Source organism: Sporothrix brasiliensis (assembly GCF_000820605.1).
Source record: "Sporothrix brasiliensis 5110 chromosome Unknown Cont17, whole genome shotgun sequence".
NCBI lineage: Eukaryota > Fungi > Ascomycota > Sordariomycetes > Ophiostomatales > Ophiostomataceae > Sporothrix > Sporothrix brasiliensis.
In genome coordinates this window covers 1,924,956-1,952,716 of record NW_024467136.1, presented here as the reverse complement: position 1 = coordinate 1,952,716, position 27,761 = coordinate 1,924,956, and the positions used below count along the sequence as shown (strand labels likewise).

At 55.1% G+C, this 27,761-nt stretch overlaps 7 protein-coding genes across 7 annotated transcripts; 3 read left to right on the top strand and 4 right to left on the bottom strand.

Annotated features, from left to right (window-relative positions):
* Positions 1 to 2,318: 2,318 nt before the first annotated feature.
* On the bottom strand, positions 2,319 to 5,519 carry SPBR_02263 (potassium channel; the record flags this gene model as incomplete). Its single annotated transcript, XM_040760566.1, has 3 exons — positions 2,319 to 4,838; positions 4,860 to 4,938; positions 4,999 to 5,519. The coding sequence occupies 3 exons, from the start codon at positions 5,517 to 5,519 to the stop codon at positions 2,319 to 2,321; spliced, it is 3,120 nt and encodes a 1,039-aa protein (XP_040620573.1).
* Positions 5,520 to 7,003: 1,484 nt separating this feature from the next.
* Positions 7,004 to 8,658, top strand: SPBR_02681 (uncharacterized protein; the record flags this gene model as incomplete). Its single annotated transcript, XM_040760984.1, has 2 exons — positions 7,004 to 7,290; positions 7,356 to 8,658. The coding sequence occupies 2 exons, from the start codon at positions 7,004 to 7,006 to the stop codon at positions 8,656 to 8,658; spliced, it is 1,590 nt and encodes a 529-aa protein (XP_040620572.1).
* Positions 8,659 to 8,899: 241 nt separating this feature from the next.
* On the bottom strand, positions 8,900 to 9,922 carry SPBR_03032 (uncharacterized protein; the record flags this gene model as incomplete). Its single annotated transcript, XM_040761335.1, has 1 exon — positions 8,900 to 9,922. One exon carries the CDS (start codon positions 9,920 to 9,922, stop codon positions 8,900 to 8,902), a length of 1,023 nt encoding a protein of 340 aa, XP_040620571.1.
* A 1,543-nt stretch (positions 9,923 to 11,465) lies between these two features.
* Positions 11,466 to 17,865, bottom strand: SPBR_02166 (uncharacterized protein; the record flags this gene model as incomplete). The annotated part of the gene is made up of 2 exons (XM_040760469.1): positions 11,466 to 16,985; positions 17,257 to 17,865. 2 exons carry the CDS (start codon positions 17,863 to 17,865, stop codon positions 11,466 to 11,468), a joined length of 6,129 nt encoding a protein of 2,042 aa, XP_040620570.1.
* A 3,403-nt stretch (positions 17,866 to 21,268) lies between these two features.
* SPBR_03100 (uncharacterized protein) lies at positions 21,269 to 22,186 on the top strand (the record flags this gene model as incomplete). Its single annotated transcript, XM_040761403.1, has 2 exons — positions 21,269 to 21,335; positions 21,489 to 22,186. 2 exons carry the CDS (start codon positions 21,269 to 21,271, stop codon positions 22,184 to 22,186), a joined length of 765 nt encoding a protein of 254 aa, XP_040620569.1.
* Positions 22,187 to 22,315: 129 nt separating this feature from the next.
* SPBR_02565 (spermine/spermidine synthase) lies at positions 22,316 to 24,197 on the bottom strand (the record flags this gene model as incomplete). The annotated part of the gene is made up of 2 exons (XM_040760868.1): positions 22,316 to 22,720; positions 22,785 to 24,197. 2 exons carry the CDS (start codon positions 24,195 to 24,197, stop codon positions 22,316 to 22,318), a joined length of 1,818 nt encoding a protein of 605 aa, XP_040620568.1.
* Positions 24,198 to 25,021: 824 nt separating this feature from the next.
* On the top strand, positions 25,022 to 25,862 carry SPBR_03144 (methylene-fatty-acyl-phospholipid synthase; the record flags this gene model as incomplete). The annotated part of the gene is made up of 4 exons (XM_040761447.1): positions 25,022 to 25,076; positions 25,156 to 25,195; positions 25,250 to 25,266; positions 25,342 to 25,862. The coding sequence occupies 4 exons, from the start codon at positions 25,022 to 25,024 to the stop codon at positions 25,860 to 25,862; spliced, it is 633 nt and encodes a 210-aa protein (XP_040620567.1).
* Between the last annotated feature and the right edge of the window lie 1,899 nt (positions 25,863 to 27,761).

The following is a 27,761-nucleotide window of genomic DNA, read 5'->3' as shown; positions in this document are numbered from 1 at the left end:
GCGTCTGAGGGCGTCTGCAGCAGCGCGTGCCCTTTGCCCATGTGGATTTGCGACTCTGCGGGTGTGCAGTTCGCAACCTCGCAACAATTCCCAATCTGGCTCGGGTGGCGACAGGTCGACCAAAACGGAATCTCGCAGGCGTGCCAGAGATAAACCGCAGACCGGAGATGCACCAGACAGAGCAGAGAATGGGTACGTGCAACGCAAACAAGGCACATAATTTTCTCCGTCTTGTGGTATACCTTGTTGCTGGTGGATTCCTTATAGAGAGAAGCAACAGCCTCAGCTTTCATTCGACAAGCAGAAACTGCTTGTTTGTTCGCTGAATTTGTAATTCGCCGACGGTAGCATGACATTGGTGTTGGTTTCTTTGTGCGCCGCCCTGGTTTTCCAAAGAATGTCCGTATCCCTCCCATTTCGATCATGGTTCTCGCTGCCGACGCGAGAAGACATGGGTGGTTTTTCTTTCTTTTTCTTGGTATATGCCGGTGTTTTTGTTTCTCTTCTCCGTTTCACTGTGTCTTACAACTAAATGACACCGGAACCAGTGCATGAATGCACTTGGCGACACCTTTGGCCTGGAGCATGCTCCCTCCGTATCTTGGGGGCTGGCTCGGGCCAGCCACGGCAAGACTCTGGGTGACCGGTGAAAAGAAATGCGGCCCCCTCTTGTGTTGTTTAGCCAGCAGACACTTTGTGCAGGCGTTCACACACGGTTCTTTGGCTGTAATATACCCCCACCCAAAACACTTGCTATAGGGGGTAGGAGAATGGGAAGCGAGGAACGGAAGGCTGGGAATAACTGGCCCGATCGGGCGAGCGCTGGTTCCTAGCAGAAGTTTGGGAAGCATAAGCGCTAGGTTGTTGGCCAAAGCCCTCCCGGGGAAGAACAGGAACCAGAGAACAAAGGTCCATAGAAGGTGGGTGGCCGAAAGTGGGAGGAGCGAGGAAACAAAACACGAACCGACCACTGGCCAGGTGTATCCTGCAGGCTGAAGTCTGACGTGTGAGGGGATGGTCGTAGGGAGAAAAAAAATCAAATATTAGAAAAAGAAAAGAAACCAAACGCAACGAGACTGGTGAGACAGCATCGTGCGTGGACGACCTATATTATATATCCTCTCTTATGCATATTGCCGACTTCCTCTTTTTTCTGGTCGGTAGTCAGCTTTGGCCTGTCTCGTTCTCGTCCTTTTTGGGATGCCTGCAGGATAAGCGTCCTCGAATGGCCGTGCTATGGTTGTTGTTTTCACAGTGTCTCAGGGGGTGATCCCCATGGCTGGCCGTCACCGGGCCGTGGTTGGCGACGAAAGGCCGGCCGGGGATAGACGAAGAGAGAAATGTAGTACAACCATCATAAGGAAATATAATAGAGATGCAAATACTGTGGTAACGAGAGTGTCCGTGAGCGTGGTCGCGAACGTCGTGTTGGTGCATCTTGAGCTTTCCATAACATGCATACGTCTGAAACACCGTCGCCCCCTCACCTGATGTCACGTACGTCGTAACGAACGCAATAGAGTATATTATAATCATTCTTTTCCCCCAGATGTGAAAAGATCCGCGATATTCGACTTAGATGGAGGGGTGTGCGATGATGAAGTGCAGCACAATAACAAGGAAACATATAGATGGGTCAAGCGAAATGTTTTTTTTTTTTTTTTTTTTTTTTTGGTAAATAAGGGCGACAAAAAGAATTTGCATATGCGCCCTGACATGCACTCCGGCGTTCAGCATAGTGCGCACGCATTTTAAAAGCACACAAAGAGACGTTGCGAATGCCAAGGTTGCATTATTGCTGCATCTTCGCTGCATCTTGCTCAACTGACAAGTGTTTCAGCTGTCCCAATCGGGACAAAACTCCAAATCAATGCAGAATCACGACCGCAACTGCACACTTCATAGCACACATGATAAACGTGGTGGTGGCAACGCATGTTTCAGCCTGTCCGCCTCTCCCTGCTGCATCTGCCCTTCGCCTCCTTGGCGGACTGTCGTGACACGGCGCTCACAACGCCTCCGCTTTCAAACAGACTTGGTCTTGTCCTGGATTTGCCGCAGATGGCGCCGGTGGCCGACCGCGGACGGGCCGTTATGATGAGAGAAGAAGGAACACGAAAGTCGATGTGTCTGATGCTCAGGTTTTAAGGTGCTAGCCCGTTGAGAATTAAACGGGAATCAGGTGAAAACCAATCTTCAATAGGCATGTATTCCAGAATAAATCCAAATGCAGACACCAAAAAGAATCCAAACGCCGTACTTCCCCCGATGACGACAATGCAAATTCAAAGTAAATGGTATGGCTAAATATGCGCATCTCAACTCTCCTCTTTGATGGAGTGCGTTTCACGCCTCTTGAGCTGCCTCGAGCGGCTGTACGGGCCCGGGTCGGCCTTTCGTCCATCTTCGTCGTCTTCGGCGTCGTCACTGCCAGGCTGATTGTAGTAGGATTTGTTTAGCATTAGCTGCTCTTCCTCTTCTTCCTGTTCCAGTCGCTTTGAGTGGTGCTTGCGATAAAGAGCAATTGCTTCTCGTGTTGTCCGAAGCTCTGCCTGGAGGCGCTTTGTCAGCTTGTCCAGAATCCACTCGGCCTCCTCCTGGGTGCTCATCAGTGGGCTCTGAGCACCGACCCAACTCCATTGTAGCCGCGCAGGGTCTTCGCTGTCAGGATTCAAATCGACGGAGCTCTTGGTGTCTTGCGGGTCGGTATCGCCGCCTTCACCGCTGTGGCCGCGTCCACTTTTCTTGTGCGTTTTCATACGTGCGCGGCGATGGAGGTCTGCATTGCGTTCGTCTTCACCGATGAGCTTCAAGAACCACGCCCATTCCTGGAACGTATACTTGCGCGGTGGCGAGTGGCGCAAATGTTCAGTGACGTGCGCAATCTCGTCAATCAGCACGCAGTGGTACTCTGCGCGCGACGCAGGGAGCTCTTGTGGCAGGTCGACGCGCGGTACTGACACCGATGGCACTGATCCGAAGGCGAACCCAGACGCATCACCACCCTCCCTCGCGGTGGCGTTCGACCCGGATAAATTGCCACTCCGCATCGTACCGCGGCGTGAGGAAGGCGACTGGTCTCCAGTCCGCGTCCGCCGTGATGCCATGGATGCCGTGCCATCTCCAGAGCTCGTGGCTTTCGTGCTGCTCTGCGACAGGTCTGAGAGCACTCGTTTCATTTTCGGCTGTTCGGACATCTCCACAGGCGTTGTGCTGCTCTTCCGCAATGGCATAGCCGGCCTTTGGGATGTGTTTTGCAGTGATGACGAGTCCATTGACGCCGGTGCAGTAACATTGTCTTGTTGCCCCAAACCGTCATTGGTAACGGGGTTCGGTTGGTCCTGGAAAGCGTAGTCTTCACGGTTCGTTTTCTCGGCATCTCGTGGGCCTCCAGATGCGTTCCCGACTTTTCGATTGCCACTTCTCGGACGGCGCGTTTTTGTGGTGTCCTTATCGTTCCCGTCTGCCTCGTTGCCGTTCTTTGCTTTGCCGCTGCTACCGGAGCCACCGCCTTGTGTTGCGTTCTCATCGTCGTCAGATGGATTCTGGTCACGACGGACTCCTTCGGCTTCATTGACAGCCTCCTCCGCTTCGTCTTCCTCGTCTTCCTGTTCTTCCGCAAGCGACTCTTCTCGCTGTTCCGGGGGCTGCTGTGCAGCACCCAGGAGGCCCGGTGGCGATTCTTCAATGTCAACATCGTCGAAGACGACACCACACGTAAGTGCACGAAGGACTTCCTTGAGGTCTCGTTTCAGGCCACGCTCCCCGGGGAGAATGGTGACGCGGCCGACAGCGTTCGTTACGTCGCTAATGACCTTGACAATTGTGTCGCCCGCGTTGGAAATTAAAATGGTTGTGGTCGGTAAAGCCAGCAACGACCAGAAAACGAAAAAGGACCGGCCGGCGTTTGATATGGGCACCACGTCACCATAGCCAATCGTGGTAAGACTGACAAATGCCAGATAGAAGCCATCAAAGTAGTTCCAGCCCTGATAGGGATGTTCACAGGTCTGGAAGATGTACGCACCAATCAGCCACAAGGCCAACCACGTGCCTCCGGACGTAGCCATTGCAAACCAGCGCCGTCTTTGGGCGGCGCGGTGCTGAATTTTTCGCATAATGTTGAACTCCTCCTCGCGGCGTTCGTATTCGGTGAGGCCAGTCGTGTTGGGCCGCGGGCCTTCGAAGCTGGATGAGCCGTCGTAATCACCTCGAGGCGCACCGTCAATGGATTCCCTTCGATCCCGGATAGGCCGAAGAATGTCATCCTTTCCCTTCTTGTGCAGCGTGTTGAGAAACTTGCGCCGATTTTTCTCCGTCATCCGTGCATCCAGGCGGCGTCTGCCGCGTTCCAAAGCAAGGCTCCGAATTGAGCCAATGACCAGACCGAGGCTGATGATGCCAATGAGTGCGAATGGGAAGAGAAGTGAACGGCCCAAGGTCGTCTGCGCTGCAAAGTCACCAAAACCGATTGTAAATAGCGTGACATCTGCCCAGTACACGGCGTCGAGATACGACCAACCCTCGATATTAGAGTAGATCAGCGCGCCGATGAGCAGATACATGAGAAACATAATTGTTTGCAACATCAATGTGCGCTGGCTGTTTGTGAGCTGGAAGTCCTTGGGATAGTGGCCCGTTGCGGCACCGATAAACGTCACGACCATGAGCGAGGCCACAACCATGTACAAGATGGCCGCGTAGATGGCGTAGTAGAACGCTTGTGACCATACCAGTTGCCCGTCCAAATTGATGCCATCCTTGAGCGGGCCGGATGCGGTAGACACCAATGCTATGAGGGCGAGCGAGGAAAAGTACCAGCCGGTCATCGTGATGGGCTGCGCAATGGAGAAACGAACACGCCGCGCCATGTTCAACAGAAGAAACATATTGGACACCAGGGCGATCGCGAGCTGGACAGCATTTATACACGTGAGCCTTGGACGGTGGTTAGTACGTTATCGAGGCACGCGGAAGGATGGCACGTCGGCCACTCACCATATCGGGTCTTTGGTGAACTGGGCCGTGTCGATCGTCTCGCCCGCGAGGATCACCTGCCGCCACGGCCGGACGAGCGCGCAGATACTGAACGCCGATGCAACAGGGCCGAGGGTCGCGGCAATCATAGGAAACGCCGAGGAGGCAAACCACCAGCGACTTGGCGACAAGTTGAGGTCGCCATGCTCGGCATTAAAGTCGGCCGCCAGGGCGGCGGCACGGCGGTCGTAGGCCATGGCGGCGGCATCCGCGGCGCGACGGTCTATGCTGAAGCTGCGCCTCTTGTCTAGTTCGTCGATGCATTCGTTCAAGTTGCTGTGGCGGCCGGTCACGATGGCATCGAGGCTCATGAGATGCCGGCCATCATCGGCACCATTGGCAGATAACTTATTGGCATCTGGGCGGGCGCTGGCAGTAGCCGGCATGGTCATGCTGGTTGTGCGCGACGGCGGCTTAGGCCGGCCCAGCTGGTCGAATGCGGCCTCATACTCGCCGACGGACTGACCTGCCGAGTCATCCATGGTGAGAGCGTAAGAAACCAGCGTAGAGACCAAACGTACAGCTATGGCATGCCCATTCAGCCTGGGGAGGCGGTGGTGAGCTGGAAGTTGAGCTGCCACTGCAACACAGGGTGGACCGCTGTGCCCAAATTCGCGTTATGTCGTCAGCCAGCACGTTGTACATGGCATGCGACACAATAGGAGCTCCTGGTAGGTTAAAGATGCGAGCGTTTGTTCTTCCTCGCGTGCCGGTCGAGTCCTTTGCCAGGGATACGATGTAAAGGTGGCAAAAAGTAGGGGATTCCAGCACTGGAGACAAAGACGAGCAAAAATAGAAGAGAGGTCCGAGAAACAAGCAATTGCCAAGACCTCGAGGAAACGTGGAAGGCACGATGGACAGATGTTAAGATAAATGACAGGTGATAGGTGGCAATGACGGAAATGTGTAACTGTGGAAAGTGCGATCGGACAAGAAGAGAAACTGGGAGGCGATGACGTGAAGTGGATTCCGACTTCCTGCACCTTTGTCAGTTCGTCTTGGTCGCGCTTTCCCCACAATGGGAACAGAGCCAGCCGCAACAATAAAAAGCGAGTTCTTCTTGCCTTGCTTGCATTTGTCCCAATTGTCGATATTTTATGTCGTATTTTCCACCATTTTAGGAATTTCAAACTGCAAACTTACGCACCCAATTTGACGCTGCAAGTCGCAAACTGGCTCATGCTCTCTTTGACTTTGCATGTCTTTGTCTTTCCCTCGATACCTAAACCTGCTATCTCGACCTTCTTTTGCTCTCAGCACCAGTTATTTTCAAACTTGCAATTTGTAACCGTTTTGGGACTAGCGCTCAATGTGGCGAATCGTTCTTTCCCTGAACCGCGGGACGAAGCATGTTTGGCAGGTACGATCAGCTATTGGACGTGCCTGCCAAAGTGACGGGTCTAAAACACATGACTACTGCGCGTAGGTTTTTGACAGCAACAGAACCAACAGGCAATAGTGCATTTTGCACGACAACACAACCCTGCGAGACGACGCACTCCGTACAATCTGGACACTCTAACAAACGCCAAACCTCGGAAAAGTCCCACGAGCGGCTTCGTTGTACGTCGCTGATGTTTGAGCTTGGTACGACGTAGAACACGGTGCCTTTTTGGCGGCTTTAACACTCTTCATGTGACGAACGGACGTTACCCACGAAATTCCCCAATTGGCTAAGTCTGGCCTTGTGCTCGAACTTGGAGACGCGTTTTTCTGGCCCTCTTGGGCTTCCGTCACGTCTATTCACGTCCCAGTTCGATGTGGCGTGCCCTAGCACGCTTCCGGGCCAAGTTTCAATAGTTAACACCCCCCAAACGTGTTCAAGACCACCATGACGTCCAGCTGACATTTGGGGCCTGAACAAGTCGACGGATCAGAGGACAAGTGCCTTAGATGAGGACCAAACCCAGGCAGGGTCTCAGTCATCGGCCGTTGGATGCCTCCCGAGGCTGCCGGGGTGGCGGCGATGTCACGCTCAATCGGTGGTGGCCTGCGTCACCTTGGACGACATGCGCGGCCGCTGTGGGCTGCATCAAACGCCGTTCACAGAACCGCAGGCTGGCTGACCACACAGGAGAGGCACCGACCGCGTCCTCGGCGGATTGCAGGCGGTCTCGCCGCTCGGCTTTTCCACGCGCCAGTGGGCGCATTATCAGCTAGCGCACTAGACGATTTCGACTATGTCGTCGGTCTGTCTGAGCGTGTCGAACACGTTCTTGTCCCTTGCGCATCGTCGGGTAGCATCATCGTCAGGTGAGGCCTGGTCTTCTTCTCTTCTCGGTGCATTGATAAGTGATGTCGCTGATCGTACCTTACAGTCTGTACAATGTCCACAAACACCCGCCGACAAAGCCGCTGCTCCTGTATCTGCCACCATCCCATCATCCTCCACTAGACGCTCAAAGCGAGGATGGTGCTGTCGTCGCTGAAGATGTACAAGAGGCAGCGCTGCAGCCACCGCCGAGCTTCCTTCTTCGTCAGAATTATCCTATTGCGGTTATTCGTTACCGGTGGTCGAGAGGCGAGCCACGGAACGGCCCAGACGCTACACAGGATCCCGACCAGATTCAACCGCCGTCTTACATGTGGCCAAGACCGCTTCACGATGTGATGTTCGCGTACGACTGGATCAAAAAGAACTTGTCGCCGCCCCTTTCGGCGTCTACTCGAGATCGCGACGGCCGGCGACATTTCTTACGCCGCGACTTGTACGTGTACGGCTCGTACCTGAGCGCCGGACTAGCTACATCGTTCGCTTTGACAGAGACCCATCCGCCGCACCGCGTGGCAATACGGGGGCTGGCTGCGTACAACGGCATCTACAACTGGACGGCGTATGTGGGCATGACTGCCGACGGCATACCCGTGGCAGACGATGCCACGGCCATCTACAATGCTACGCCTGGGATCCGGGCGCTGCCAGAGCTGTTCCGCCGACCATCCGATCTGTTTGATGCATTTGCTAGCCCGAGCTTGTTTTTCCGGACCACCGGACACTTGATTGCTCCGCTCCATCTTGATAGAGATATCAGTAGGCGGCTTCTGGAAGAGAGAGAGGCCAGGCTCGACGAAGAAGAAGCAAAAGAAAAGAAGGACCAGGCCGGCGTACAGGCCTTGGGCAAGCGAACGTTTGGCATGGAATTGCTGGGCACGTCTCGCAAAGCGTACCTTGCGTTCCCTCCCATGAAGTCTACTCTTTCGATCCCGTCTGCCCTTTTCCTGCACACGTCACCGGACGAACCCCCACCGTCTCCAAGACCGGCGACAGCAAGAAAACCAGGCACCCGTGCAAGGCCGCGAAAAATACCGGAATCAACAAACAGTAACAACTCCTTTGCGGTACAGGCAGATGAGATGGCAAGTCTCATGCGACGCGGCATCGACAAGGTCGAAATTAAACGACTGCAACAGACACTGCCTATCTTGCTTCCAGAATACACCGACAACAGGAACATCGAGGGCGACATGGAAGTGCGCAGCAGCGACGCAGAGAAACGCGTGCGCGTTTCCGGCGTGGATGCTCCTGTCGACGATAGCCTTGAACTAGGCGAAGACGGCCAGGCAATACTACTTGACTGGTTGGACGAACATATGGACAATGATCCCGTTCATACTAACTGAAGAGGGACGAATGTTCAATTGAAATAAATAAAATAAATTATCAATTAAGAAAAAAAGGAGACATCTATCATTTTTGATGTATTGATCCTGTCTCACATGCGAAGCACGATTTGAAAGAACCGCTAACAAACACGAAAACACGCTGAAGACGACGTTAACATGGAAAATGCAAGAAAAATCACGAAGAGAAGAATCGCACGATTCCAACGAACACTACCTCACATCCTTTGTCAACCCCAAATCAACCGACATCGTGACGGACCTGTGGCGGCGGTGGCGGCACCTCACTCAGGTCGCTGAGGTTGAGACGGTGGCCGGGAAGCCCGTCGTTGTCGAGGAGGCTTGTACTGGCGCCGACCGCGCCCGTCCGGTATGCGTTTCCCTGCATTGCCATCTGCTCTCCGAATGCCGTGCCGTCCAGTGCCAGGTCCATCGGCAGCGTCCGACGGCGTCCACTACTACGACGGCGGTTGCTGTTTTTCCGCAGCACGAACCAATAATAGAGGAAACCTGCGACCGCCAGGAGCGGGACACCGACACCGAGACCAACGCCGAGACCCAAGGCCAAGGTGTGCTTGCTCGTTTCGGGCTGGGGCGTTGGCGACGTGCTCGCACCACTGGCCAGCGAGCTCGTCGCGGACGATGGGGCGCTGGTGCTCGCGGGCAACGATGCCGAGGAGGATAAAGAGGAGGCCGAGGTTGGCGTCGGGGCCGGTGTCGGTTGCGACGTCAGGTAGGACACGGTGCCGGTAAAGGACGCCGTCTCGCCCACGATGGTCTGCGGCTTGCCCGCGTTCACCACAAAGCTGCCGCCCTCGTTGGGCGACGACAGAGAACAGTTGCAGCGCCCTGCGTTGTAGTCGCCGCGGCAGCAAAAGCGGTTGTCACCGCAGGCGACCATTTCGCCGTCGGCATTGCCCGAGCCGGTGACGCAAAAGTCGCCGCAGATGTCGTTGTTCCACTGCGGGTTGGTGCACATGGAGCGCTCCACCGCGCCCACGGTGAGGTTGGGGAACGACTTGGACTCGTTTGTCACGACACAGAGCGAGTTGCTGAAGCAGGTGTAGCCGGGTGCGCAGCAGTTGGTGATGTAGGCCGTCGAATCGCAAGGGTAATACCCGGGGGCGAGGGTACCGGTCGGGTCATAGCACGGTGCATTGGAATCGGCGACGGTCAATGGCGGCAGACTTGAGGCGGCGAAGAAGACAGCGACATACGATATGGCGAGGCGTCTCGCGGGTCGTGATACTATTGTGTCAAGCATTTTTGTGAGAGGGAGAGAGGGTGTGTATGTGTGATATGCCAATGTTTCTTGTTCCGTCGTCACTGGACCGCGTTGGGCTGTCTTTTGTGCTATTGCAGTAAGTCAACAAAAATATTCCGAATGATGTCACAATTAGGTTTCGGTTGGAAGTGGAAAGGGGGCCGACTGGGTTTTATAAATAAAGCATTTGGAAAGACGAGATGCCCAGGGAGAGCAAGGGCATTGGAGACGACGGACACGATTGGCAAGGCTGGACACTTTCTGGTACAACGAACGCTCAGGCGGCCTTTGGACCCCAATGGCCAAGTGCGCCATGCAGCAGCATATTTACGTCGAGCTGAAATATATGGCACGATAAAGGAGTAATAAGCCGCTGTGGTGTTTCCTAGTCTAGAACACATGAACCAAAAGCCACCATTTTAATTCGTCCACTGACCCCCCCTGCCGCTTAGAGAAAAGTGTGGAAATGAAACATTTGTCTTTTATTTTCGACTTTTTGCGTTTCGCCTCAAAAATAACGTAAAGGGGGCGGCAAAGAAGGATGTGGAGACATGGCCGTGCAGAGCCTCAACTGGCACAAGCCACCGCCTCCAAGTCAATAGATCGGCCTCAAGTGTGGTTGCATTTGCAAGCAAGCTCCCTGGCCAGACCAACATTTACAAGAGCCTTTCCCGTTTGGGCGGCGCCTATCTCCCACGCACAAAAGGCATTGGACGGTTTCCGGGGCCGCAGATATGCAGAAATTAAGCGAAAGGCAGTCCGCGGGAGGTGAGATGAGGCGGCAGCCCAATGCTGAGTACGTATAGGGAAAACGATACCCGAAAAGGAGGCAACTGATGAGACGGGCTGTGGTCGGTTCTTCCTTGTAAGTTGGAGAGAAAGGGGGAAGCGGTCGGGAAGGCTCGTTGACAGGGCGCGGGCCGGCGATGTGGACCTAAAAGGCCCCGACTTCATTTTAAGGACAAAAGGTATGGACAGAGGACAATGACGAAAACGTTTGAAAAAAAAAAAAAAAAAAAAAAAGAAAGAGAGAGAAAAAAGGCGACGTTCGACAGGCTAGGCAAGGCGGATTTGCAGACATTGGGACGAAAGGCGGCGCGGGGAGCAATTAAGCTTCTGAGGCCGGGCCCGCTGCGCCACGGAAGCTAGCGAATGGTGTCGGCACAGAAGACCCCTTGGCCACAACGTGGATAGTACAAAGCAAATAGAGATCATCCTACGGTGGCAGTCTGCCTGCCCTTTCAGTTACTTGTTCACGTGAGTGTATGATAAAAATAGTATTTCAGGCTGTGGAATTCAAGACTCGACGTCTGAAAAAGGAAAAAAAAAGGCAATCACAACAAAGTAATACGAAGAATTAACAAACAAAACGAAAAAGTAAAAAGACCGTCAACGGGTAAAGATATGTACGTGCACACAAGTACATGTATAAAAAGAAAAGAAGAAAAACAAAGAAAAGAAAGAAGGGGACTGGACACTTTTTAACTTATTCTCCCCACTCCTCTCCCCACTCGTCTCCCATCATGGCAGCCCCAATTCTCTCCTAGAACCGGAGCACAACACCGCGACTTCCGCTCTCCGGCGCGTGCGGACGAGCGGCGGCCTGGTTCTCCAAGGCCACAACATGCGCACCGTATGTGGCTTCAGATCTAGACGGGGCCGCTGCGACCGCCTTGCTCTGGACAAGCGGGACAACTGTATCGTTCGGTCTATCAACGGACCGGAAGAATACAGGATGCACCTTGCTGGCGTCGTTGCTCACAGTTGCGGGAACGGACGGACCGCCGGCAAGCACAGGGTGCTGACGTGCAGCGTCAAAGGGGTAGCTTCGTGCCACGGCATGGTCGAGCGCGGCCTGCCACTGGTTGGGTGTGGCACTGATGCGGCGCTGCAGCCACGGGTAGCTGGCCGTCATGGCCTCCTGGAGAGCCGCCTCCCAGTCGTTGTGCGAGGCCGCGGGCCGCACCCTGTATTGTTGTTGTTGCGGTGCGGGCGGTGGCGCCATGCGCACTCGGTCAATCTCTTTCTCGACCGAGGCGACAGTTGCGGCCGGGCTGGCCGATGCAGCGCTGGACACTCCAGCCGCGGCCTTCATCTTCTCCCACCATGTCTTTTGCTTGACACCAACGCTGGACGCGGGAATGGTGTCGTCGACGACAACCGGCAGCGTCTTGGGGTCTTTGGCCAGGATCCAGTTGTTCCCGGCTGGCTTCCGAACATGGTGTGTCGACGACTCAGCGGCGCTCCAAAGCTTGGTCGACTCGAGCCGCAGCTGTGGCAAGTGTGACAGCGACCGCGGTGCACGAACCATATCCACAGCGGCCGGCTCCAAGGCTGTTGTGCGAATCGGTCTATGCAGCTTCTGGGCGGCGGCAGCGTCGCGGTCAAACAATGGACCTTTGGCGAGAACATTGGGAACCGGCATGGGCGCCCACATCCGAGATGCGCCTCCGTTGGCAGTTGTCCACAAGCTCGTGGACATGAGCTTCTCCAATGGTGCGCTGCTAAGTTTGCGGGGCGTGCGAGGCATGTCGAGCGCTGCCGGTGTTTTGTCCGTCATTCGAGTAGGCTCGTTCATCTTTTCGACGGCAGCAATGTCACGGTCAAACAAGGGGCCTTTGGCACTGACCTCGGGAACCGGCTTGGGCGCCCACAGCTTAGTCGACATGGGCTTCTCGAGCTGCGGTATCTCCATCTGCGCTGCCTTTTCCTGAGACGCTGCCTTCTCGTTTTCCATCTTCTTCTGCTGTGTAGCTGCCCACAGGCTGGACCGCGGGTTGGCCGGCAACGTCTTGATGGTGGATCGGTCCCAGAGCTGGCCGGTCTCGATCGTAGACGACTCAGACTTGCGGGGCTTGGAGCGCAGGGTCGCTGCTTGGCTCACCGTATCGTAGCTCTTCCAGGTTTCCTTGTCCGGCCGTGCCATGGAGAATTCCTTGGCACTGGCATTCGTAACGTCTTGGGGGTCGTTCCACAACTGCGAATCGCGGCGGCGGCTCTGAGGGTTCAGGCCAGCCACGACATCGACAACATCGGCGTAGTTGCGGCTGTCCATCTCGTTCAGATGCTCGACTTCATGGTCAGACTGTATGTCATCAATGTAGTCGCCCATCACGGATCCAGACGAAAGAGGCGGCGGGAACATGCTCAGAGTCGACGGGACCTGCTCGGTCTTCAACAGACTGGCAATTTCCCACAGTGTCGTCTCATCGAAACCATCATCACTGCCAGACCCGTCCTCACCAAAGCCAGTGTCTTCGTCAAAGTCCTCGTCGTCGTCGTAGTCGTCAAAGAAGGACGAGGAGTACTCGTTGGCCTCGAGCTCTTTGGCGCGTGCCTCAAGAGTTGCGTTCAACTTACCACCGCCCGAGGCCATTGTGCCCGGCATGGCACCAAATGGAGCACCGCGGAAGGGCGGTGTCGGAGGCTTTGCAGTGTCGGAGCGCTCGCCCCAGGGGAACTGGAAGATGCCAAGTGTACCACGCTTGTCAGGAAGCGGCTTGGGACTTTCCAGAATATCGGGAAGCAGGGTTACGCGCTTGTTCCTTCTCGGCGGGCGCTGTGTGACGGGGCGAGGCGCTTTTTGCGAGGACTCGACGCGCTCTTCGCGGTCGGCTTCCATAGCGTCCATTTCCAACTCGAGATCTTGCATCTTCTTCATCATGAGCTCTTCCTCAGTAAGTTCCAGTGCTGCGACGTGGTCCTGCTGAACCGGCTCCGGCCGCGAGTGAGACATCCATAAACCACGGCTTGTGTGGACAGGTTGTGATGGCTGGGTGCTACGCTTCGTCCACAGAGAAAGAGACTCAATTGGTAGGGGCCCAGACAACTGCTGTTTCCCAGTCTTGGACGTTCTGTCGGATGAGTGCAGAGGCTGCATGGTACTCGAAATCGACGCAAACAAAACCGTAGGCTGGTGCGACGGCACTGGTGGGTCAGGAGTCCACAGCAGCGTCGTCGTCGTCGTCGTCATTGTCATTGCGGCGGACTTGGCGGCCGGGATCCACAAGGTCGGCTTCTGGCCCCGGGCTGTCTTTTGTGTCAACGCGCTGTCGACAGAAGCCGAAATTGCGGCTTCGAGCGTGTCGTATGGTCGGTGCAGACGGAGGTCCAGGTCTTCCTCGTCCGAATCCGGGGGAGTGGGGCTCCCTAGAGCGCCAAGGTCAAGTACGGTGTTCGAGAACGGTCCTCTCTTGCTGGCACCGCTCTGGAGCGAACGAGTCGCGGGTGCGGGAATACTGGACACGGCAGATTCTTCGGCCGTCACTCTGTTCCAACTGCTTGCCTGAATCCGGGAGCGCCGGGCAGCTCTACGGTCAGCGCCGATGTGCAGTGCGACGCTTTCTTTTCCGTGCTGTTGTTGCTGCCGTTGCGGAACAACAGCGGCATTGTGCGAGCTTATCACAGATTGGCGGCGCGATTCCGCACTGGGGGACAGCGTCTGCATCGACGAAAGCGAGTCGTGCCGCAAGTCATGCTGCATCTCCTGCCAGTGGCCTGCTTGCATGTCCATTTCCCTTTCGAGGTTGTCCAGCAGCGCCAGGCGCCTGGTGGGGGTCTCCTCCGCGACCGCCAAGTTCGGCTCTTCGTACCGCCGCAGCTGTTCCTGGATGTAGGCAAGAGCATGCTCGGGCGACTCCAATGGCGACGGCTCAGCAGCCTTGACAACTACTGGGTTCTTGGTGGATGAGGGGTTCAGAAGTAGCGGTGTCGGGGGTGGCATCTTCCGTGACCGGGCCCCCTCTTTGCGGTCAGAGAAACTCAGCGTGTCGTCCCCAATACGACGATGCCACTGGGACTCGCGCTTCTCGCTCTTCTTTTGCCATGGCGTGCTGTCCTGGTCAGACGACGTGGGCGACGATTTGGCTTTTCCGCCGTTGTAAGTCGTTGCGGGCAGCAGCGGCAGAAGCGGTTCAGAATTGTCCTTGGGAGCCGATCCTGCAGGCCCCAGAGTGAGCCCGTCCCCGCGTTCTCCACCATTGATGTACGTGGTCCGTGCCACCTGCTGGTTGACTGGGATGGGCACTGCAACGACAGGTGAGTGGACAGAGCCCCAGTTGGTTGTCGCATCGTCGTGCGTCTGAAAATCAGTGCTCATGGTTGTGGTCGAGTCACGGGTGGGTGGGAGGACCGGTGACGAGGCACGCTTTCTCCCGCCAGTCGGCAAGTTCGCCGCTCTGCTGCTGCCGGCCAGACTAGGCAGCCAAGTACTGCCGACGTCTTCGTTCATGCTCTGATTGCGGCCGCCGCTGAGATGGGAAATATTGTCGGCTCGACGAGGCAGCTCGTTCACCTCCAGGATGTTCTCCGTCTTGATGGAGGTACGACCAGTCCGGATCGTGCTCTGGGACATGCGGCTATCGCGGTCGTAGCCCTCGGTTGGCGATAGAATGATGGGCATGTAGTCCAACGGCATTGCCGGCATTTCCGGAACAGACGACCGGCGACGCGCGAGGGGTTCCCCGCTTGGCGGCGTAGGGAACAGGAGGGTCATTTTCTCATCAAAGGTCATGCTCTTCGTGTCGTTCGGTTGCGGGCGGTCTGCGTTGCGGCGCGCCATGCTGTACCCCGTGTTCTTGGGAGGTAATGGCAATGGCGGGAGCTGTGTCGGGCTGCCAGGGTTGGACAGAATAATTGACTTGCGGCTGACGATGGAGCCACCTGATTTGCTGCGGCGGTGTCCGGCCAAGATCGGAGACGGCTCTGCAGGGAAGATGGCCCGGTCCTTTTCAAGGTGTCTGGGGATAGGACGGGGCCGGTGCACAATGGAGTGCGTGGATCTCCGCTTCGTTTCCTTGTTGCTTGCATCGTTGATAATGTCCTGCACTCTCTCCGGGTTGTCGTAAACAATGTTGTTCATGAACATGACCGTCTGCTGCCGTCCTGCACCCTGCTCATTGTCTAGAGTTTGCATGGCCATTGCCCGTGGGTTTCCAGGCAGGCCGTTCGTAGGGCGACGGAGCAGAGGTGGCTGGGGAGCCTCGGAGGCCGGCTGTGTTGGCGTTTTCGGAAGTTGGCGCGATGGCCGAATCTCGGGCCGGCGTATGCTCGCATCTGCTCCATTAGGAGGTGCTGGGAGATCTGCGTCTTGTCGTGCAGGCCGTGCCGGAGGCGCGAAAGTGGCGGGCTGAATGATAAAATCAGTTGTCGCTTGGATTTGTTCGAGCGTCACGTTCACTTGCTCTGGCTGATCATAATTGTCAATCCCCTCGAGTTGTCGCGGGGCCTCTTGCTTAGGGGACGGAAGCGGAATTGTAGGTGACGGTGCAGATGGCATAGCGGCGGGCATTGTTCGCATAGACTGGTCGGCCTCACTGTCTACAGGTGGTTGTCTTGGTGACCGTCTCCGCAGTTCCTCCACGCCCGGCGACAGTTGGGCAGAGGATGTTGTGCCCATAGGCATCGGCTCCAGACTCGACATAGTGGGCATTGGTGGTTGAGAAGACACAGATGCAACTTCCTTCCGCCTGAGGCTCACTGATCGTTTCATTGCCTCTTCAGTCGACATGTTGGGAGGCTGTGGTGCAGGGCGCTTGGCGATCAAAGCGGAATCTCTCTGAAGATCGTTTGCACGCCTCTCTCGCTCACCCCGTGCCGCTTCTTCCAGGCTAATTGTAGCAATCTTGTTGAGGGGATTCTGGTCGCCGTTCGCTTCGAGAATCGGGTTCGAGATGGTCATCTTGCCGCCACGGCCAGCTCCGGGACCACCCTTTAAATCGAGAAGGCTACGCTTCGTCTTCCCCTGAGGACGAATGTCCACCTTGCGCAAGCCAGAAACTGCAGCAGTCGCAAAAGCAGAGACGGAAGGAGCAAATGCTTCATTTTGTACCATTAACGGCGGCGCCTCGACGTTTGCCAGCATGACTACGGGTCGCGAGAAATTGGAAGGTACGGGAGGGACTCCGGGAGCTTCGCGGGGCTGTTCGAAAGCGTAGGTCGTCATAATCTCGGATCGCTTGACATCCTCAAACCGGCTTGGGGGATAATCGGATGAGGCGTCAGTAGAAACGGAACTGCCGGTAGTGATGTTGCGGATACCGGGAGAGTCAGGTGCCCTTGTTGACTTTGTGCTGCTCGTCAACGCACCGTTGCAAGTGGTGATAATAACTAAATCGTCGTTAGCAGCACGAAAAACTTGCAAGCCTATTGCCATTATTCAACTTACAAACGAGAATCGACAGGCCCGTGGCTGGAAGGAGAGTACGCAGACGGAAGTCGGCACTGGTCATCCCAAAAAGCATAACCACGCTGGTCTAATTTTTTTTTTGTGTTAGCAACAAATTTCCAAGTGAATAAAAGCAGCAAGCAAAAATATTCAGGAAAGTTAAGCATACCCCAGTCCAAACGGCAAACGCAACAATAACAAGCAGAATCGCCTTGCTGGGCCCAGCATCAGCGCCGCCCCCCCGAGCGTCTCTCAGGAGACCGGCCGTGATGGCTATAATGGCTAGAGCCGTGATGAGAACGAAGTCAAGAACGACAACAACGACTGCAACAGGCATCATCGAGGACATGGGTACGCAGGCAGGATTGAACTGGGGCCGTGAGAAGGCGACAAAGACACAGCCAACGACAAATCGAGACACGATGAGTGCCTGCAGTGCCATTTGCTGAACGCCCGATTTGGCGCCCTTGTTGATTGCCCATAGTAGATACTGTTCGATGGAGACACGGGCGAGCTGGTCGAATAGCGTGCTGAAGATGATGCCCACCTGGCACGATGAGGCAGCCGTCGGGTCGATGAGGATAGAAATGAAGTCGGTTTGTGCCCACAGGGTGGCACCTAAAAGGAATGTGGAGAGGACCAGCCTCTGGCCGTCCCGGAACACGGTGCCTCGATGGCTGCTGACGTGGAGGAGGAGCGCCGCCGACGCCGCGTTGACGACGATGCCAAACACGAAGGCGGCGACGAGGACCGGGATGGAAGTTCCTGAAGTCGACATGGTGACGGCGCAGCCGGTCAAACGAAGGGGAACCGGCCCGCAACACAAAAGAAAACCCAATCAATGGGACATAGGGGAAGGATCGTACAACGGTCAGGTGACGCTAGAATTGGAAGAACGAAAGGAAAAAGAAAGAGAAGAAGAAACAAAGTTAAATCATGTTTGCAAAGAGAGAAAGCCGTGATGGTATTCGAATCGAACGACGGCGAGGGATGAAAACGCCGCACGGAACGAGTTCGTCGCTAGACAACAAGATGGAAGAAAGAGAAGGAGGAAGAAGAAGAGACTGAGAAAGGAGAAGAAGTGACAGAGGGAATAGTGACAACCCGACGAGGAGGGACGGGGGAAACTCGCGGGAAGGAGGAGAAGGGTGGAGTCGACATGGCACATCTCCATGCATTCCACTTCAGACAGCGAGAAGACAGTGAGCGAGGGGCGAGCGGACGACCAACACGTCCTCCCACACACAGGAGGCATACAGAGAGCACGATAAAGTTTCCTGAGATACAGAGCATGCTGGGTCCGGGACAGGGCAATCCGCATCGGCGGGAACAGAAATAGAACAACCGTGGGCAGTTGCACTGGCAATCGGATACATCACTTGCAGCTCGGTGGTCACTCGAGGCAAACCTCTCTGAGAACGATACGTCCTTTTCCTCTCGCCATCTCTTCGACTTTGCGTGTGGGAACTCTTGGCATGCACAAGCGACCTGCCAAAACTTTTCTCCAGTCGGACGACGTCTCAAACACGATGCAGAAGGGGATGGTCTGGGCGATTGCCCAGGATGGCTCAATGGGTGTCGTTCATGCCGGTGAAAGGGGCTCTGCGGCAGGACAGTGATTGGGCGGGCCACAAGGCTGGCCGCGGGCCACGCTGGTGGGATTGCGGCAGGATTGCGTTATGGGAAGGGCGCAGAGGTAGGAGGGTAGTATTGTTTGGGTCGTGAAGCGGATCCTTGCTGGCGCCTTGTTTCACTTGAAACCCGAGACGTCGCGGCACCCTGACATAAGATAACGCAAAGAATAGTAGCTTACGACCGAGACGGCCACACAGCAAGCGAGTGCTTTCAAATTGGCCTCAGGAAACTGCAAAAACCGAATGCAACAAGAATCGAAAGCAACGCAGGTTGGTTGAGGGGACGATCATCTTCTGATCAAAAATTGAAGCATTCAAGATGTTAGTGCGCCAGTGGGCATAAAGCTGGCCGCGATTGGTATAGCATGGCCGGATCGTAGCAAGTAAAACGGCACAAGTAAAAGATCTCGAGAGAACTGCTTCTTGTATCGTTTGCTCGTGGGCTCGTGGTGCCGATCCAGCACACCACCAGCGTAAAGCATGGTGCAGAGACGATCGAAACAAAGAGAGCTGTCGGTTTGCTAATGGGAACGGTAATTGAGGCAGAACAGAAAAGACGAGAGCCCTTTTGTTTATGTATCGAGGAAGTTCTGTCATTCTTCGTGTACGCTCTCCGTCCAGTCGGAGAATTGGCAGATTGTCTCGCCTTTGACTGCGAGACAGGACAGACAAAGCTTAAACGAGAGTTTGTGACAGCTGTAATTCGTAGAACATCATTGTATCGGGAACTGTCTGAGCGTCTGTATTTCCACCATTACTCCAGTTAGCTGCAAGAGATGGCAATGAAAAGAGCTCCGGTGCCAGGATGATGAGAAGTCCAATTGGGATTGTGGAAGGGCGGCGAACAGCCCGCAATTTTCGCCCAATATTAACTGTCTGGGCCAGGAGCTCCCAAAGTCCAATGTGGGGGACACAGTGTGGGAGGGTTGCGTTCGGGCACGCACGAACCCTTTCCCAGCAGGGTTCCAATTCGTCATGTTATATTTGGTGATGATGCAATGGTGAAAGCAGATGAAGAAGAGATAAGGTACGGGGAGAGATGAAAACCAACAAAGTCCACAGGATCAACTGGACACCGTCCGATGCAGGGGAACCAATGTATGGAAAGAGCACCCGGAGGCCTTACGCGGAAGGAACTTCTCAGAGTGACCATGCTAGGGTGACACTGCTGCGCGAAGTGAGACGATAATATGAGACGCTCTTTCTTCAAATCGTGCAATCTGTCTGCTTCTTTCTTTCTATCTTAACGTTTGCTCCTAGCTCTTTCCTAAACAGTATTCTCGGCTAGCATCATGTCTTTTGCCTTTTCAAATGGAAAGCTTCGAAAGCTTCCATTGCTCTTTCCCATTCAGCCGGCCATTGCCTTTGCTCTGCCCATTGTTGTCTCAGCGCCCTTTCCCTGGGGATTAACCGCCCTTTAGCCAACGCCCTCTGTGGAGGATCAGCCAGCCCAAAACACATGACATCTGGCGAGCGGCAGGCTGCGCAAAATGGAAGGCGCGGCATCCGATCGTGAATAGCCTCAAATACAGTCGAAATTCGCTTCACGACAGTAGGAAAAGACGCCGCCTTGAGGTTACGAGTCTTGGCAGCCTGTACTCGAAAGAGGCCTTATGACACTGCGACGATAGCCGGAAAGGGCCGAATGGGGACGTGAAACTTGAGCGTCAAGCAATGAGCAATGAAGGTCGCGAAAATGGAAACGAGGAGGCTGAAACAATGCCTGCCTTATCGCCTTCTTGCATACATACGTAGTGACCATGGCAAATTCACAATGACACGAATCTAATGACTTATCTGACGTTATCAGCTTGGACAGATGCAATTGGACGGATTGTGACAGGTAAGTCAAGTGACAGAACGCAAAGCGAGCTGGTTGCACCTTCCAAAGTAAAATGTAGAACGTTGAGAATGTCCTATTCAGGAAATCTTACCATGTTAAGCCAGCAACAGCGGCTCTATGGAATCCTTTTAGGAAGTAGCAATGGCAGCAGTGGTGCCTCTATCGGCCGTTTCCCTTGTGAAAGACAACTCCGGCACGGCACCTTTCTTCTTGACACCTAGCTGTATATAATTCATTTCGGGTCCCTATGGGTCACGGTCGCTTCTGCCTTCATGTTGCGTCAGTGTCTACGCCGTACTCTTCGTCCTCCGCCTGGACCTGCTGGAACAGGCATAGTGCACACATGCAGCCCGTTGCAATGACGCCAATCGGCGCCGTGGATTAGCTCAAGTCCGCCTGCAGCTGGCGTTATTCGGGGAAGGAAGGTGCGGAGAGCCTCTGGATGGGACATATCGGAGGTTTGGAAGGAACAGAAATAGGAGAACGCAGAGGAAGGCGCGAACATGTTGGTCGTCAAACAACGGCGAATGAGCCAATGAGTCACGCTAGGTTTTTAATGAGGGGAGGACTTTCGAAAATTATATAAGTAGCATCACGGCTCGATGAACAAAACAAAACGAAGTCGCAGAAGCCCAAGCACTGTGTAAACGGTCGACAGCCCGCATCTTGTCTCATAGATTAACCCACCAAGTCAATCCACCGCCATGCCGCGATACGAGTTGACCTACCCAAAGGAGGCGCACAACACCGTCAAGCGGTACAATTCGCGAGGTAGGGAACTCTCACGGTCTTCCACTGTGACTATTCCAATGCTTCATCGCTAACGAATGTCAGCATCATACGCTCTCCGCACCATTCACTCGCTTGTAAACGAGGCCCAGTTGCTCCATGTCTCTTTCCAGCCGGACAACTCGCCCTTCCCAGCCACCCTGCCCATGATCGGCGCAATGGGCTCGTTTGAGCGGCCCAGTGCCGATACGGGCGACGTTTTGGACCTGTATCTCCATGGCTACGTGTCGTCACGGCTGATCAACATCTCACGGACGAAGACAACAACTGAGGAGGGCAAGGAGAGCGACAAGGACAAGCCACCGGCCGGTCTGCCCGTGACGGTTGCGGCGTCGCACGTCGATGGCCTTGTCCTGGCACTCTCCCCCAACGCCCACTCCTACAACTACCGATCGGCCGTCTTGTTTGGGTATGCCACACTTGTCACGGACGTCTCCGAGAAGCTGTACGCCATGGAGCAGATTACCAACAGCGTCGTGCCCGGCCGCTGGAACCAGACGCGCGTTCCTCCCAACAACGCCGAAATGCAGAGCACGTCGGTGCTCAAGGTGCGCATTGTGACGGGCAGTGCCAAGATCCGCACCGGCAACACGCATGATGACCGCTGTGACCTGGACGACGAGTCGGTGCTGGACAGCGTCTGGGCGGGTGTGCTTCCGGTGCACACCACGCTGGGCGAACCCATTCCGGCGTCGTACAACCGCGTCAATGCGGTTCCCGAGTACCTTGAGCAGTTCCGTACCGACTTCAACACGACCTCGCTAGGGAAGGCGATCGAGGCTGCTGAAGAGCCAGCCGAAGGCACGAAAGATACACATCCAAAGGACGAGTGAATATCTCGTAAACCATTTTTGGCCGATTCTTGTTCTCTTCTGCTTCCAAATATTTTCCGCTTAAATTAAGACAGAACCAAATTCTCTTTTTAAATGTACAAAGCCATGACGCGCTGTTTCTGACCAAATTTACCACATCTCCCACACTTTGGCGGGCACAACCCGACGCATCACTGCCCAATGGCCCAGAGCACTTTCAGCGTGCCATTCTGCAAGCTGCTCGGTGTCGTTACGCCGTACGATGCGAGCCTCTTCCGTCGACCGGAAATCGGTGTCCACCACCTCGTATTGTGGCACAAGAAAGTGCTTGCGGGTTTCGCTGTTTAGCAAATCTGCTTTCCGCGGCGCCCGGAACTGGATATCAGAATCCCGCTCCCCGTTCTTTGTGCAAAAAATGACGACGTTGGCAAAGTCGGCACCCGTGCTGTCAGCATCTTGCGGGTGTTCGCGGAAAATACGACACGCTGGGAACACCGTGCGGATGGTGAGCACAACGGCCTTGATGGGTGTCAATGCAAAGTCGCCAGCATAGTTCTGTGCAAAATGTCAGCGCGGGCTCTGTGTAATTTGTAGGACACAATAAGGGGCAGGGACTTACAATAGCAACAACGCCCGACGGCTTCAGAAGGGTGTGTAGATTCTGCAAAAACTCGAGAGTAAACAGGGAAATAGGCTCGGCGCCTCCGGTAAACACGTCGTGTACAATGTAGTCAAACTGGCCGTTCTCGGTGCCCTGTTCTGCCACCAACCGGTCGGCGTATGCAACCGCATCCTCCAGCACGGCCGTGTGGTTTGCTGGAAGATGGAAGTAGCGGCTCGCGAAATCATGTACAGCCGGATCGATTTCGACCACTGTTGTGTCGATTCCATGGGCGACAAATGCCGCGGGCGCCGTGCCGATCCCGAGACCGACGACAAGAGCCTTGGCGTCAGTATCTTGCTCCACCTTGCCGGGCACTTGGACCAACCGCACGGCTTCGAGCATCACAAAGACGCCATAGATGGGCTCGGCCACCGGATTTGCCGGGAACCGCGTCCATTCGCCGCCCAGCAAGCTGTGGTCGCAGCGCAACACACGGAACCCCTGCGACAGATTCTCGACGACGGACACGTAGCCCGTGACGGACTCGCGCCGGTCAAGGACGACCCAGCCGTCGGGACGCAGCCCATTGTTGGTTGCACCCAGGGCCCAGGGGCTGGCGGCAAGGTGCGAGTTCATAATCAGGGTGTGCAAAAAGGGCGGGATCGCAAAGATCATCATGCGCGACGGCCGCACCACAGACCCGTAACCAATCGCAATCGCGAGCTGGCTGGCCACGCGTGTGGACAGCCACGACAGAGCGGCAGGTGCCGTCGACGAAACGGTGCCGGCAACGGCTGTCGCGCCTTGGGCAAAGCGGAAGAAGGACCACGAGCCAATCCCGGGCAGCGCATCAGCCAGCCAGCGCGGCAAGCGTACCAAGTCATCCACGCCCGAGGCCGCTTCAAGATCTGTAGCGACACACGCGGCCGTCGCGACCAGCAGCGGGAAAAGGGTCACCGCCTCGACAAAGACGGGACCCCAGCGTGCCCCAAACCATGTGCTGACGCTGTAGTAGCCGCTAGACAGCGTGTAGTGTATAAAAGGCACGTAGGTGGCGATCAAGGGGAGGCAGATGGACACCGGGATACTGTCTGGCAGCAGGCGCCGCAGGTACAGGTTGGACGACCACCCAACGAACAGGGCGGACGCGACCAGCACCGAGTGGTAGAGGCCTGCGGGGATGGCACCGTAAACGGGAGAGAGTGATGCGAGGGAGGCGTTGGCCGATGCAGCAGCCAGTGTGAGGAGCACCACGACGCGGCCGTAGATCAGTGTCTCGTGGACGGCAGCGCGGGCCCAAGTGTCCTCCTTGGCCTTGGCGGCGAGGGACTTGAGCTCCCGCTCGAAACTCTCGGGGGTGAACGAGGAGTCATCTGGAATGGCGGGTATGCCCGGCTCGCGGCGGGCAACTGACTTCTTGGGAGGCATCTCGGAAGGATATGTAGAAAGCAAAACATAAGAAAAAATTAACAAAAAAAAAAAAAAAAAAAAAAAAAACGTTTAGAAAGAAGGAAAAGGTGGATAGAGCTAATGCGATCGACGATAGTGAAGCTGTAATCAAGATGTCACCAGCTCAGATGCTCAAGTACAGCGGCACGGCCAGCCATTGCCGGTGGAAGACACTTTTGAGGAAAGAGATAAAAAATAATAATAGGCAATATAAACGATGCAACACTCAAAACCGAGGAACATAAAGTGCGCCCGTAACACCTGCTGTTGAGAAATCGCAAGGCGGCTCAGAACACGTAAATGGCTGTTTCTGAAACGTGGAGGAGTTCGGGAGCAAGTTTAGTCCAAGAGCTCCCCAATGGGTTAGCGCAGTTTGCAACAGCTTCCAGTGGTAAAGCAGCTAGGTGGGGCGCTGAAACGGACTTGGTCTGCCCCTGGAGCGGCCCTGAAGGCGAAGAGCTGTCAGAAGCATGTGAACAAAGGCACTAAACCCTACAGGCCCAACGGCCCCCAAAATGCCCCAACCTGACCCCACTACAAATACAAGGAGCTCTCCGCTCAGCCAATGACGACCCTTCCTGTTGGATATAGCGTCACTGGCACGAAACCTGCTGCGCACCGTAGTAGTGCATTTCAATTCCTGCCATTTGTTTTCGTTGAGAAGCAAGAAAGGCTTGCCGTTTTCCATCTACCGAAATCAAAGTTTGCATCTTTGCTTCTCCCACATTCTCCCCAGCAACACAGCATCCGTTGCTACTCGCCTTGTACCAATATAACCCACGACCTCGTCCACGTCCGTCGCCATGGCTTCCCTCCAATTGTCCGAGCTGGTTGACTTCGACCAGACGAGCCTCTTCAGTCCGTCTCTCTCGTCGGCTGTTTTCGTCCGATGAATGCCGCTTCTGGCAGACGAGCACGTTTGGCTAACATCTCACAGTCTCTGCAGCCGCTATTGCATTCAACCCGACCTTCTGGAAGTATGTCATCTCCTGTGCTTGACCCTTTCTGGTTCTTGGCTAACATATGGACAGCATTGTCGCGAGACAAGGTACACCCCGAGTCCAGATCAACCGTTTTATCTGGATCTTGTCTTTTGCCAACTAATAATCCTCTCCTAAACTAGAATACCACAACAAGGTTCTTACCCGTCTGTTCGGCGGCAAGTCCCAGACTGCCTGCTACTTCCTCGCTGCGACCATCTTCTCTCTCGGCATCGTCCGCGACGTCCTCTACGAGCGTGCCCTCCGCGACCAGCCCATCCACCCGCTGCTTGACACCAATGAGGCCACGTATGCAGGCTATGCCCTGCTGGCCGTGGGCAACCTGCTCGTCATCTCGTCCACGTGGCAGCTCGGCATCACCGGCACCTTCCTTGGCGACTACTTTGGCATCCTCATGGACGACATTGTCACTGGCTTCCCCTTCAACGTGACCGACGCTCCCATGTACTACGGTAGCACAATGAGCTTCCTGGGCTCGGCGCTCGTCTATGGCCGTCCCGCGGGTATCCTCATCACCGGCTGGGTGCTCTTTGTGTACCTGGTCGCCTTGAGCTACGAGAACCCCTTTACGGCCAGCATCTACGCCAAGCGCGATGCGGAGCGTGCCGCCGGTGTCAAGAAGGACAGCAAGAAGAAGCAGTGAATGACAAAGGACAGTTCAGTGGGCCGGCGTATTCAACACGAAGAAGAACCTCGCGGAGTGAGGGCGTGAGGACAAGGGCGAACAGAAACGAAGACAAAACGACCATGTTGGAGGCGAGTGCCTAGGTTTGCGGATTTCAACACACACGACGGCAATGGCAGAAGATGACGGCGCGCCGGGCAGGAGAGAGGCAAGAGAGAAAAAAAAGAACCGGGGTGAGGAGCACCGAGACAGCAGCGGTGACAGGACGAAGACGAGAAAGAGAAACTGGAAGTCAACCAACCGGCTGCGGCTGACAGAATCCGCATGGAGCGGATCATTGCACAATCGTTGACTTCATTTTGCATTTTGCATATTGCATATTTGGACCTGCTCACACGACAGCTTTGCTCCGTTGCGCATGCACACAGCCAAATACGAGCACACCCTGCGACACCGCGTCAGAGGTGCTTGGCCCGCCTTCAACATAGGGCAGACAAATACACGGAGGCAGGAAAAAGGAGAGCACAGGAGAGGTTCCCCGGGCGTATCAAATCGGAGACCATAACCGGCCCAAGACGGGCTGAATGCAACGAGACGGGATACCGACAACCGCCCTTGCCGGAGATGGCTGGACACGCAAGTTCACGGTACGGCATGTAACCTTCAAAACCTCACAACGGACCGATTCGTCGCCCGACACAATGCAAGGGAGCATATAGCATGGGACTTGGGTTTCAACACAGTCGGCCAAATGATCCCAGAAACTCGCTCCCATCGAACGAAAGTACATGAGGTTGGCGAATAGGACTTGTCCAAGGGAATTGCAAAAGGGGAGACAGGAGAGATCGAAAGTGCTCTGTTCACTGTAGATAAAATTCAACATCGCTAGACCAGCTTGCATAATACGGCCGCTGGTAAAAGTCTACCTCGTATGTCCTATATTCGCGCTCACGCGAATCTGGTTCCAGCTGGTCAGTGGGACATTGAAAAAGACTGTTATCTGATCCCCCACTGCCTTATATGATACGACGTACACCTTGATGGGCCATGACGGTCGCCTTTTCGCATATCGGCCAGGCTCGCCGATGCAGAAAAATGGAAAAACAAAATAAAACAAAAACCCACACGGCCAACCTAGTGGCAAGTAATACCCGCTGAGCGGCTCCTATCATGCCATTCTCTCATGCGGTGGGATCAGCTCGCACAGAAATTTCCAGAATAGGGGATAGTTGTCGAAACTGCAAACTGCAAGCGACTGCGTGCTACTTTTGAGGCCGCAGTGGGCATGGAAAAGGCTCAAAAGTGCGCAGCTTTTGTGGCTGTTTCCTCTCGTCGATGCCGCCAGCACTCTGACGTAGCCGACTCGTCCTGAATTGATCAACGATCAGAGGGCTGCTTCGCCGTTCTCTGGTGGCCGCCTGGCCTCCGTCCCTTTCTCTCTTCGCCCTGTTTCGGTGTAAAATTCTCAGTGCACCGTGCCGGGAAGACAGGTGGCCGGGTGTCGAGCACTCCTTATTGGCGCTCTCACAGTCGCCGTACAGGGAAGTCGAGGGCGAATAACACCGGGCAACTCCCGTCACCGTTTGCCACCTTCCCTTTTCCATGCACTAAATTCATTTTATCAATTTTTTATCGAATAAAATTTATTCATCGTCGACTCTCCTACCAGAACATTATTCTATTTTATTTTTCGTACTCTTTGTGTCTAGAAGTACTTCTCACCTCGTAACAGCCCCATCGGAAGATTCCGCTGTAGTTTGCCGTTCTCGGCTCCCAATTGCTACAACTCACGACGTATGTCTTTTATTGATAAACCTTGCGGCGTAACTTTGCATTCTTTTGTCGACCCGATCGTTTTATCTCTTCACCTGCATTCTTGCACTAGCGAGGAAAGAGCAACAATACCTCCTTCCTCAG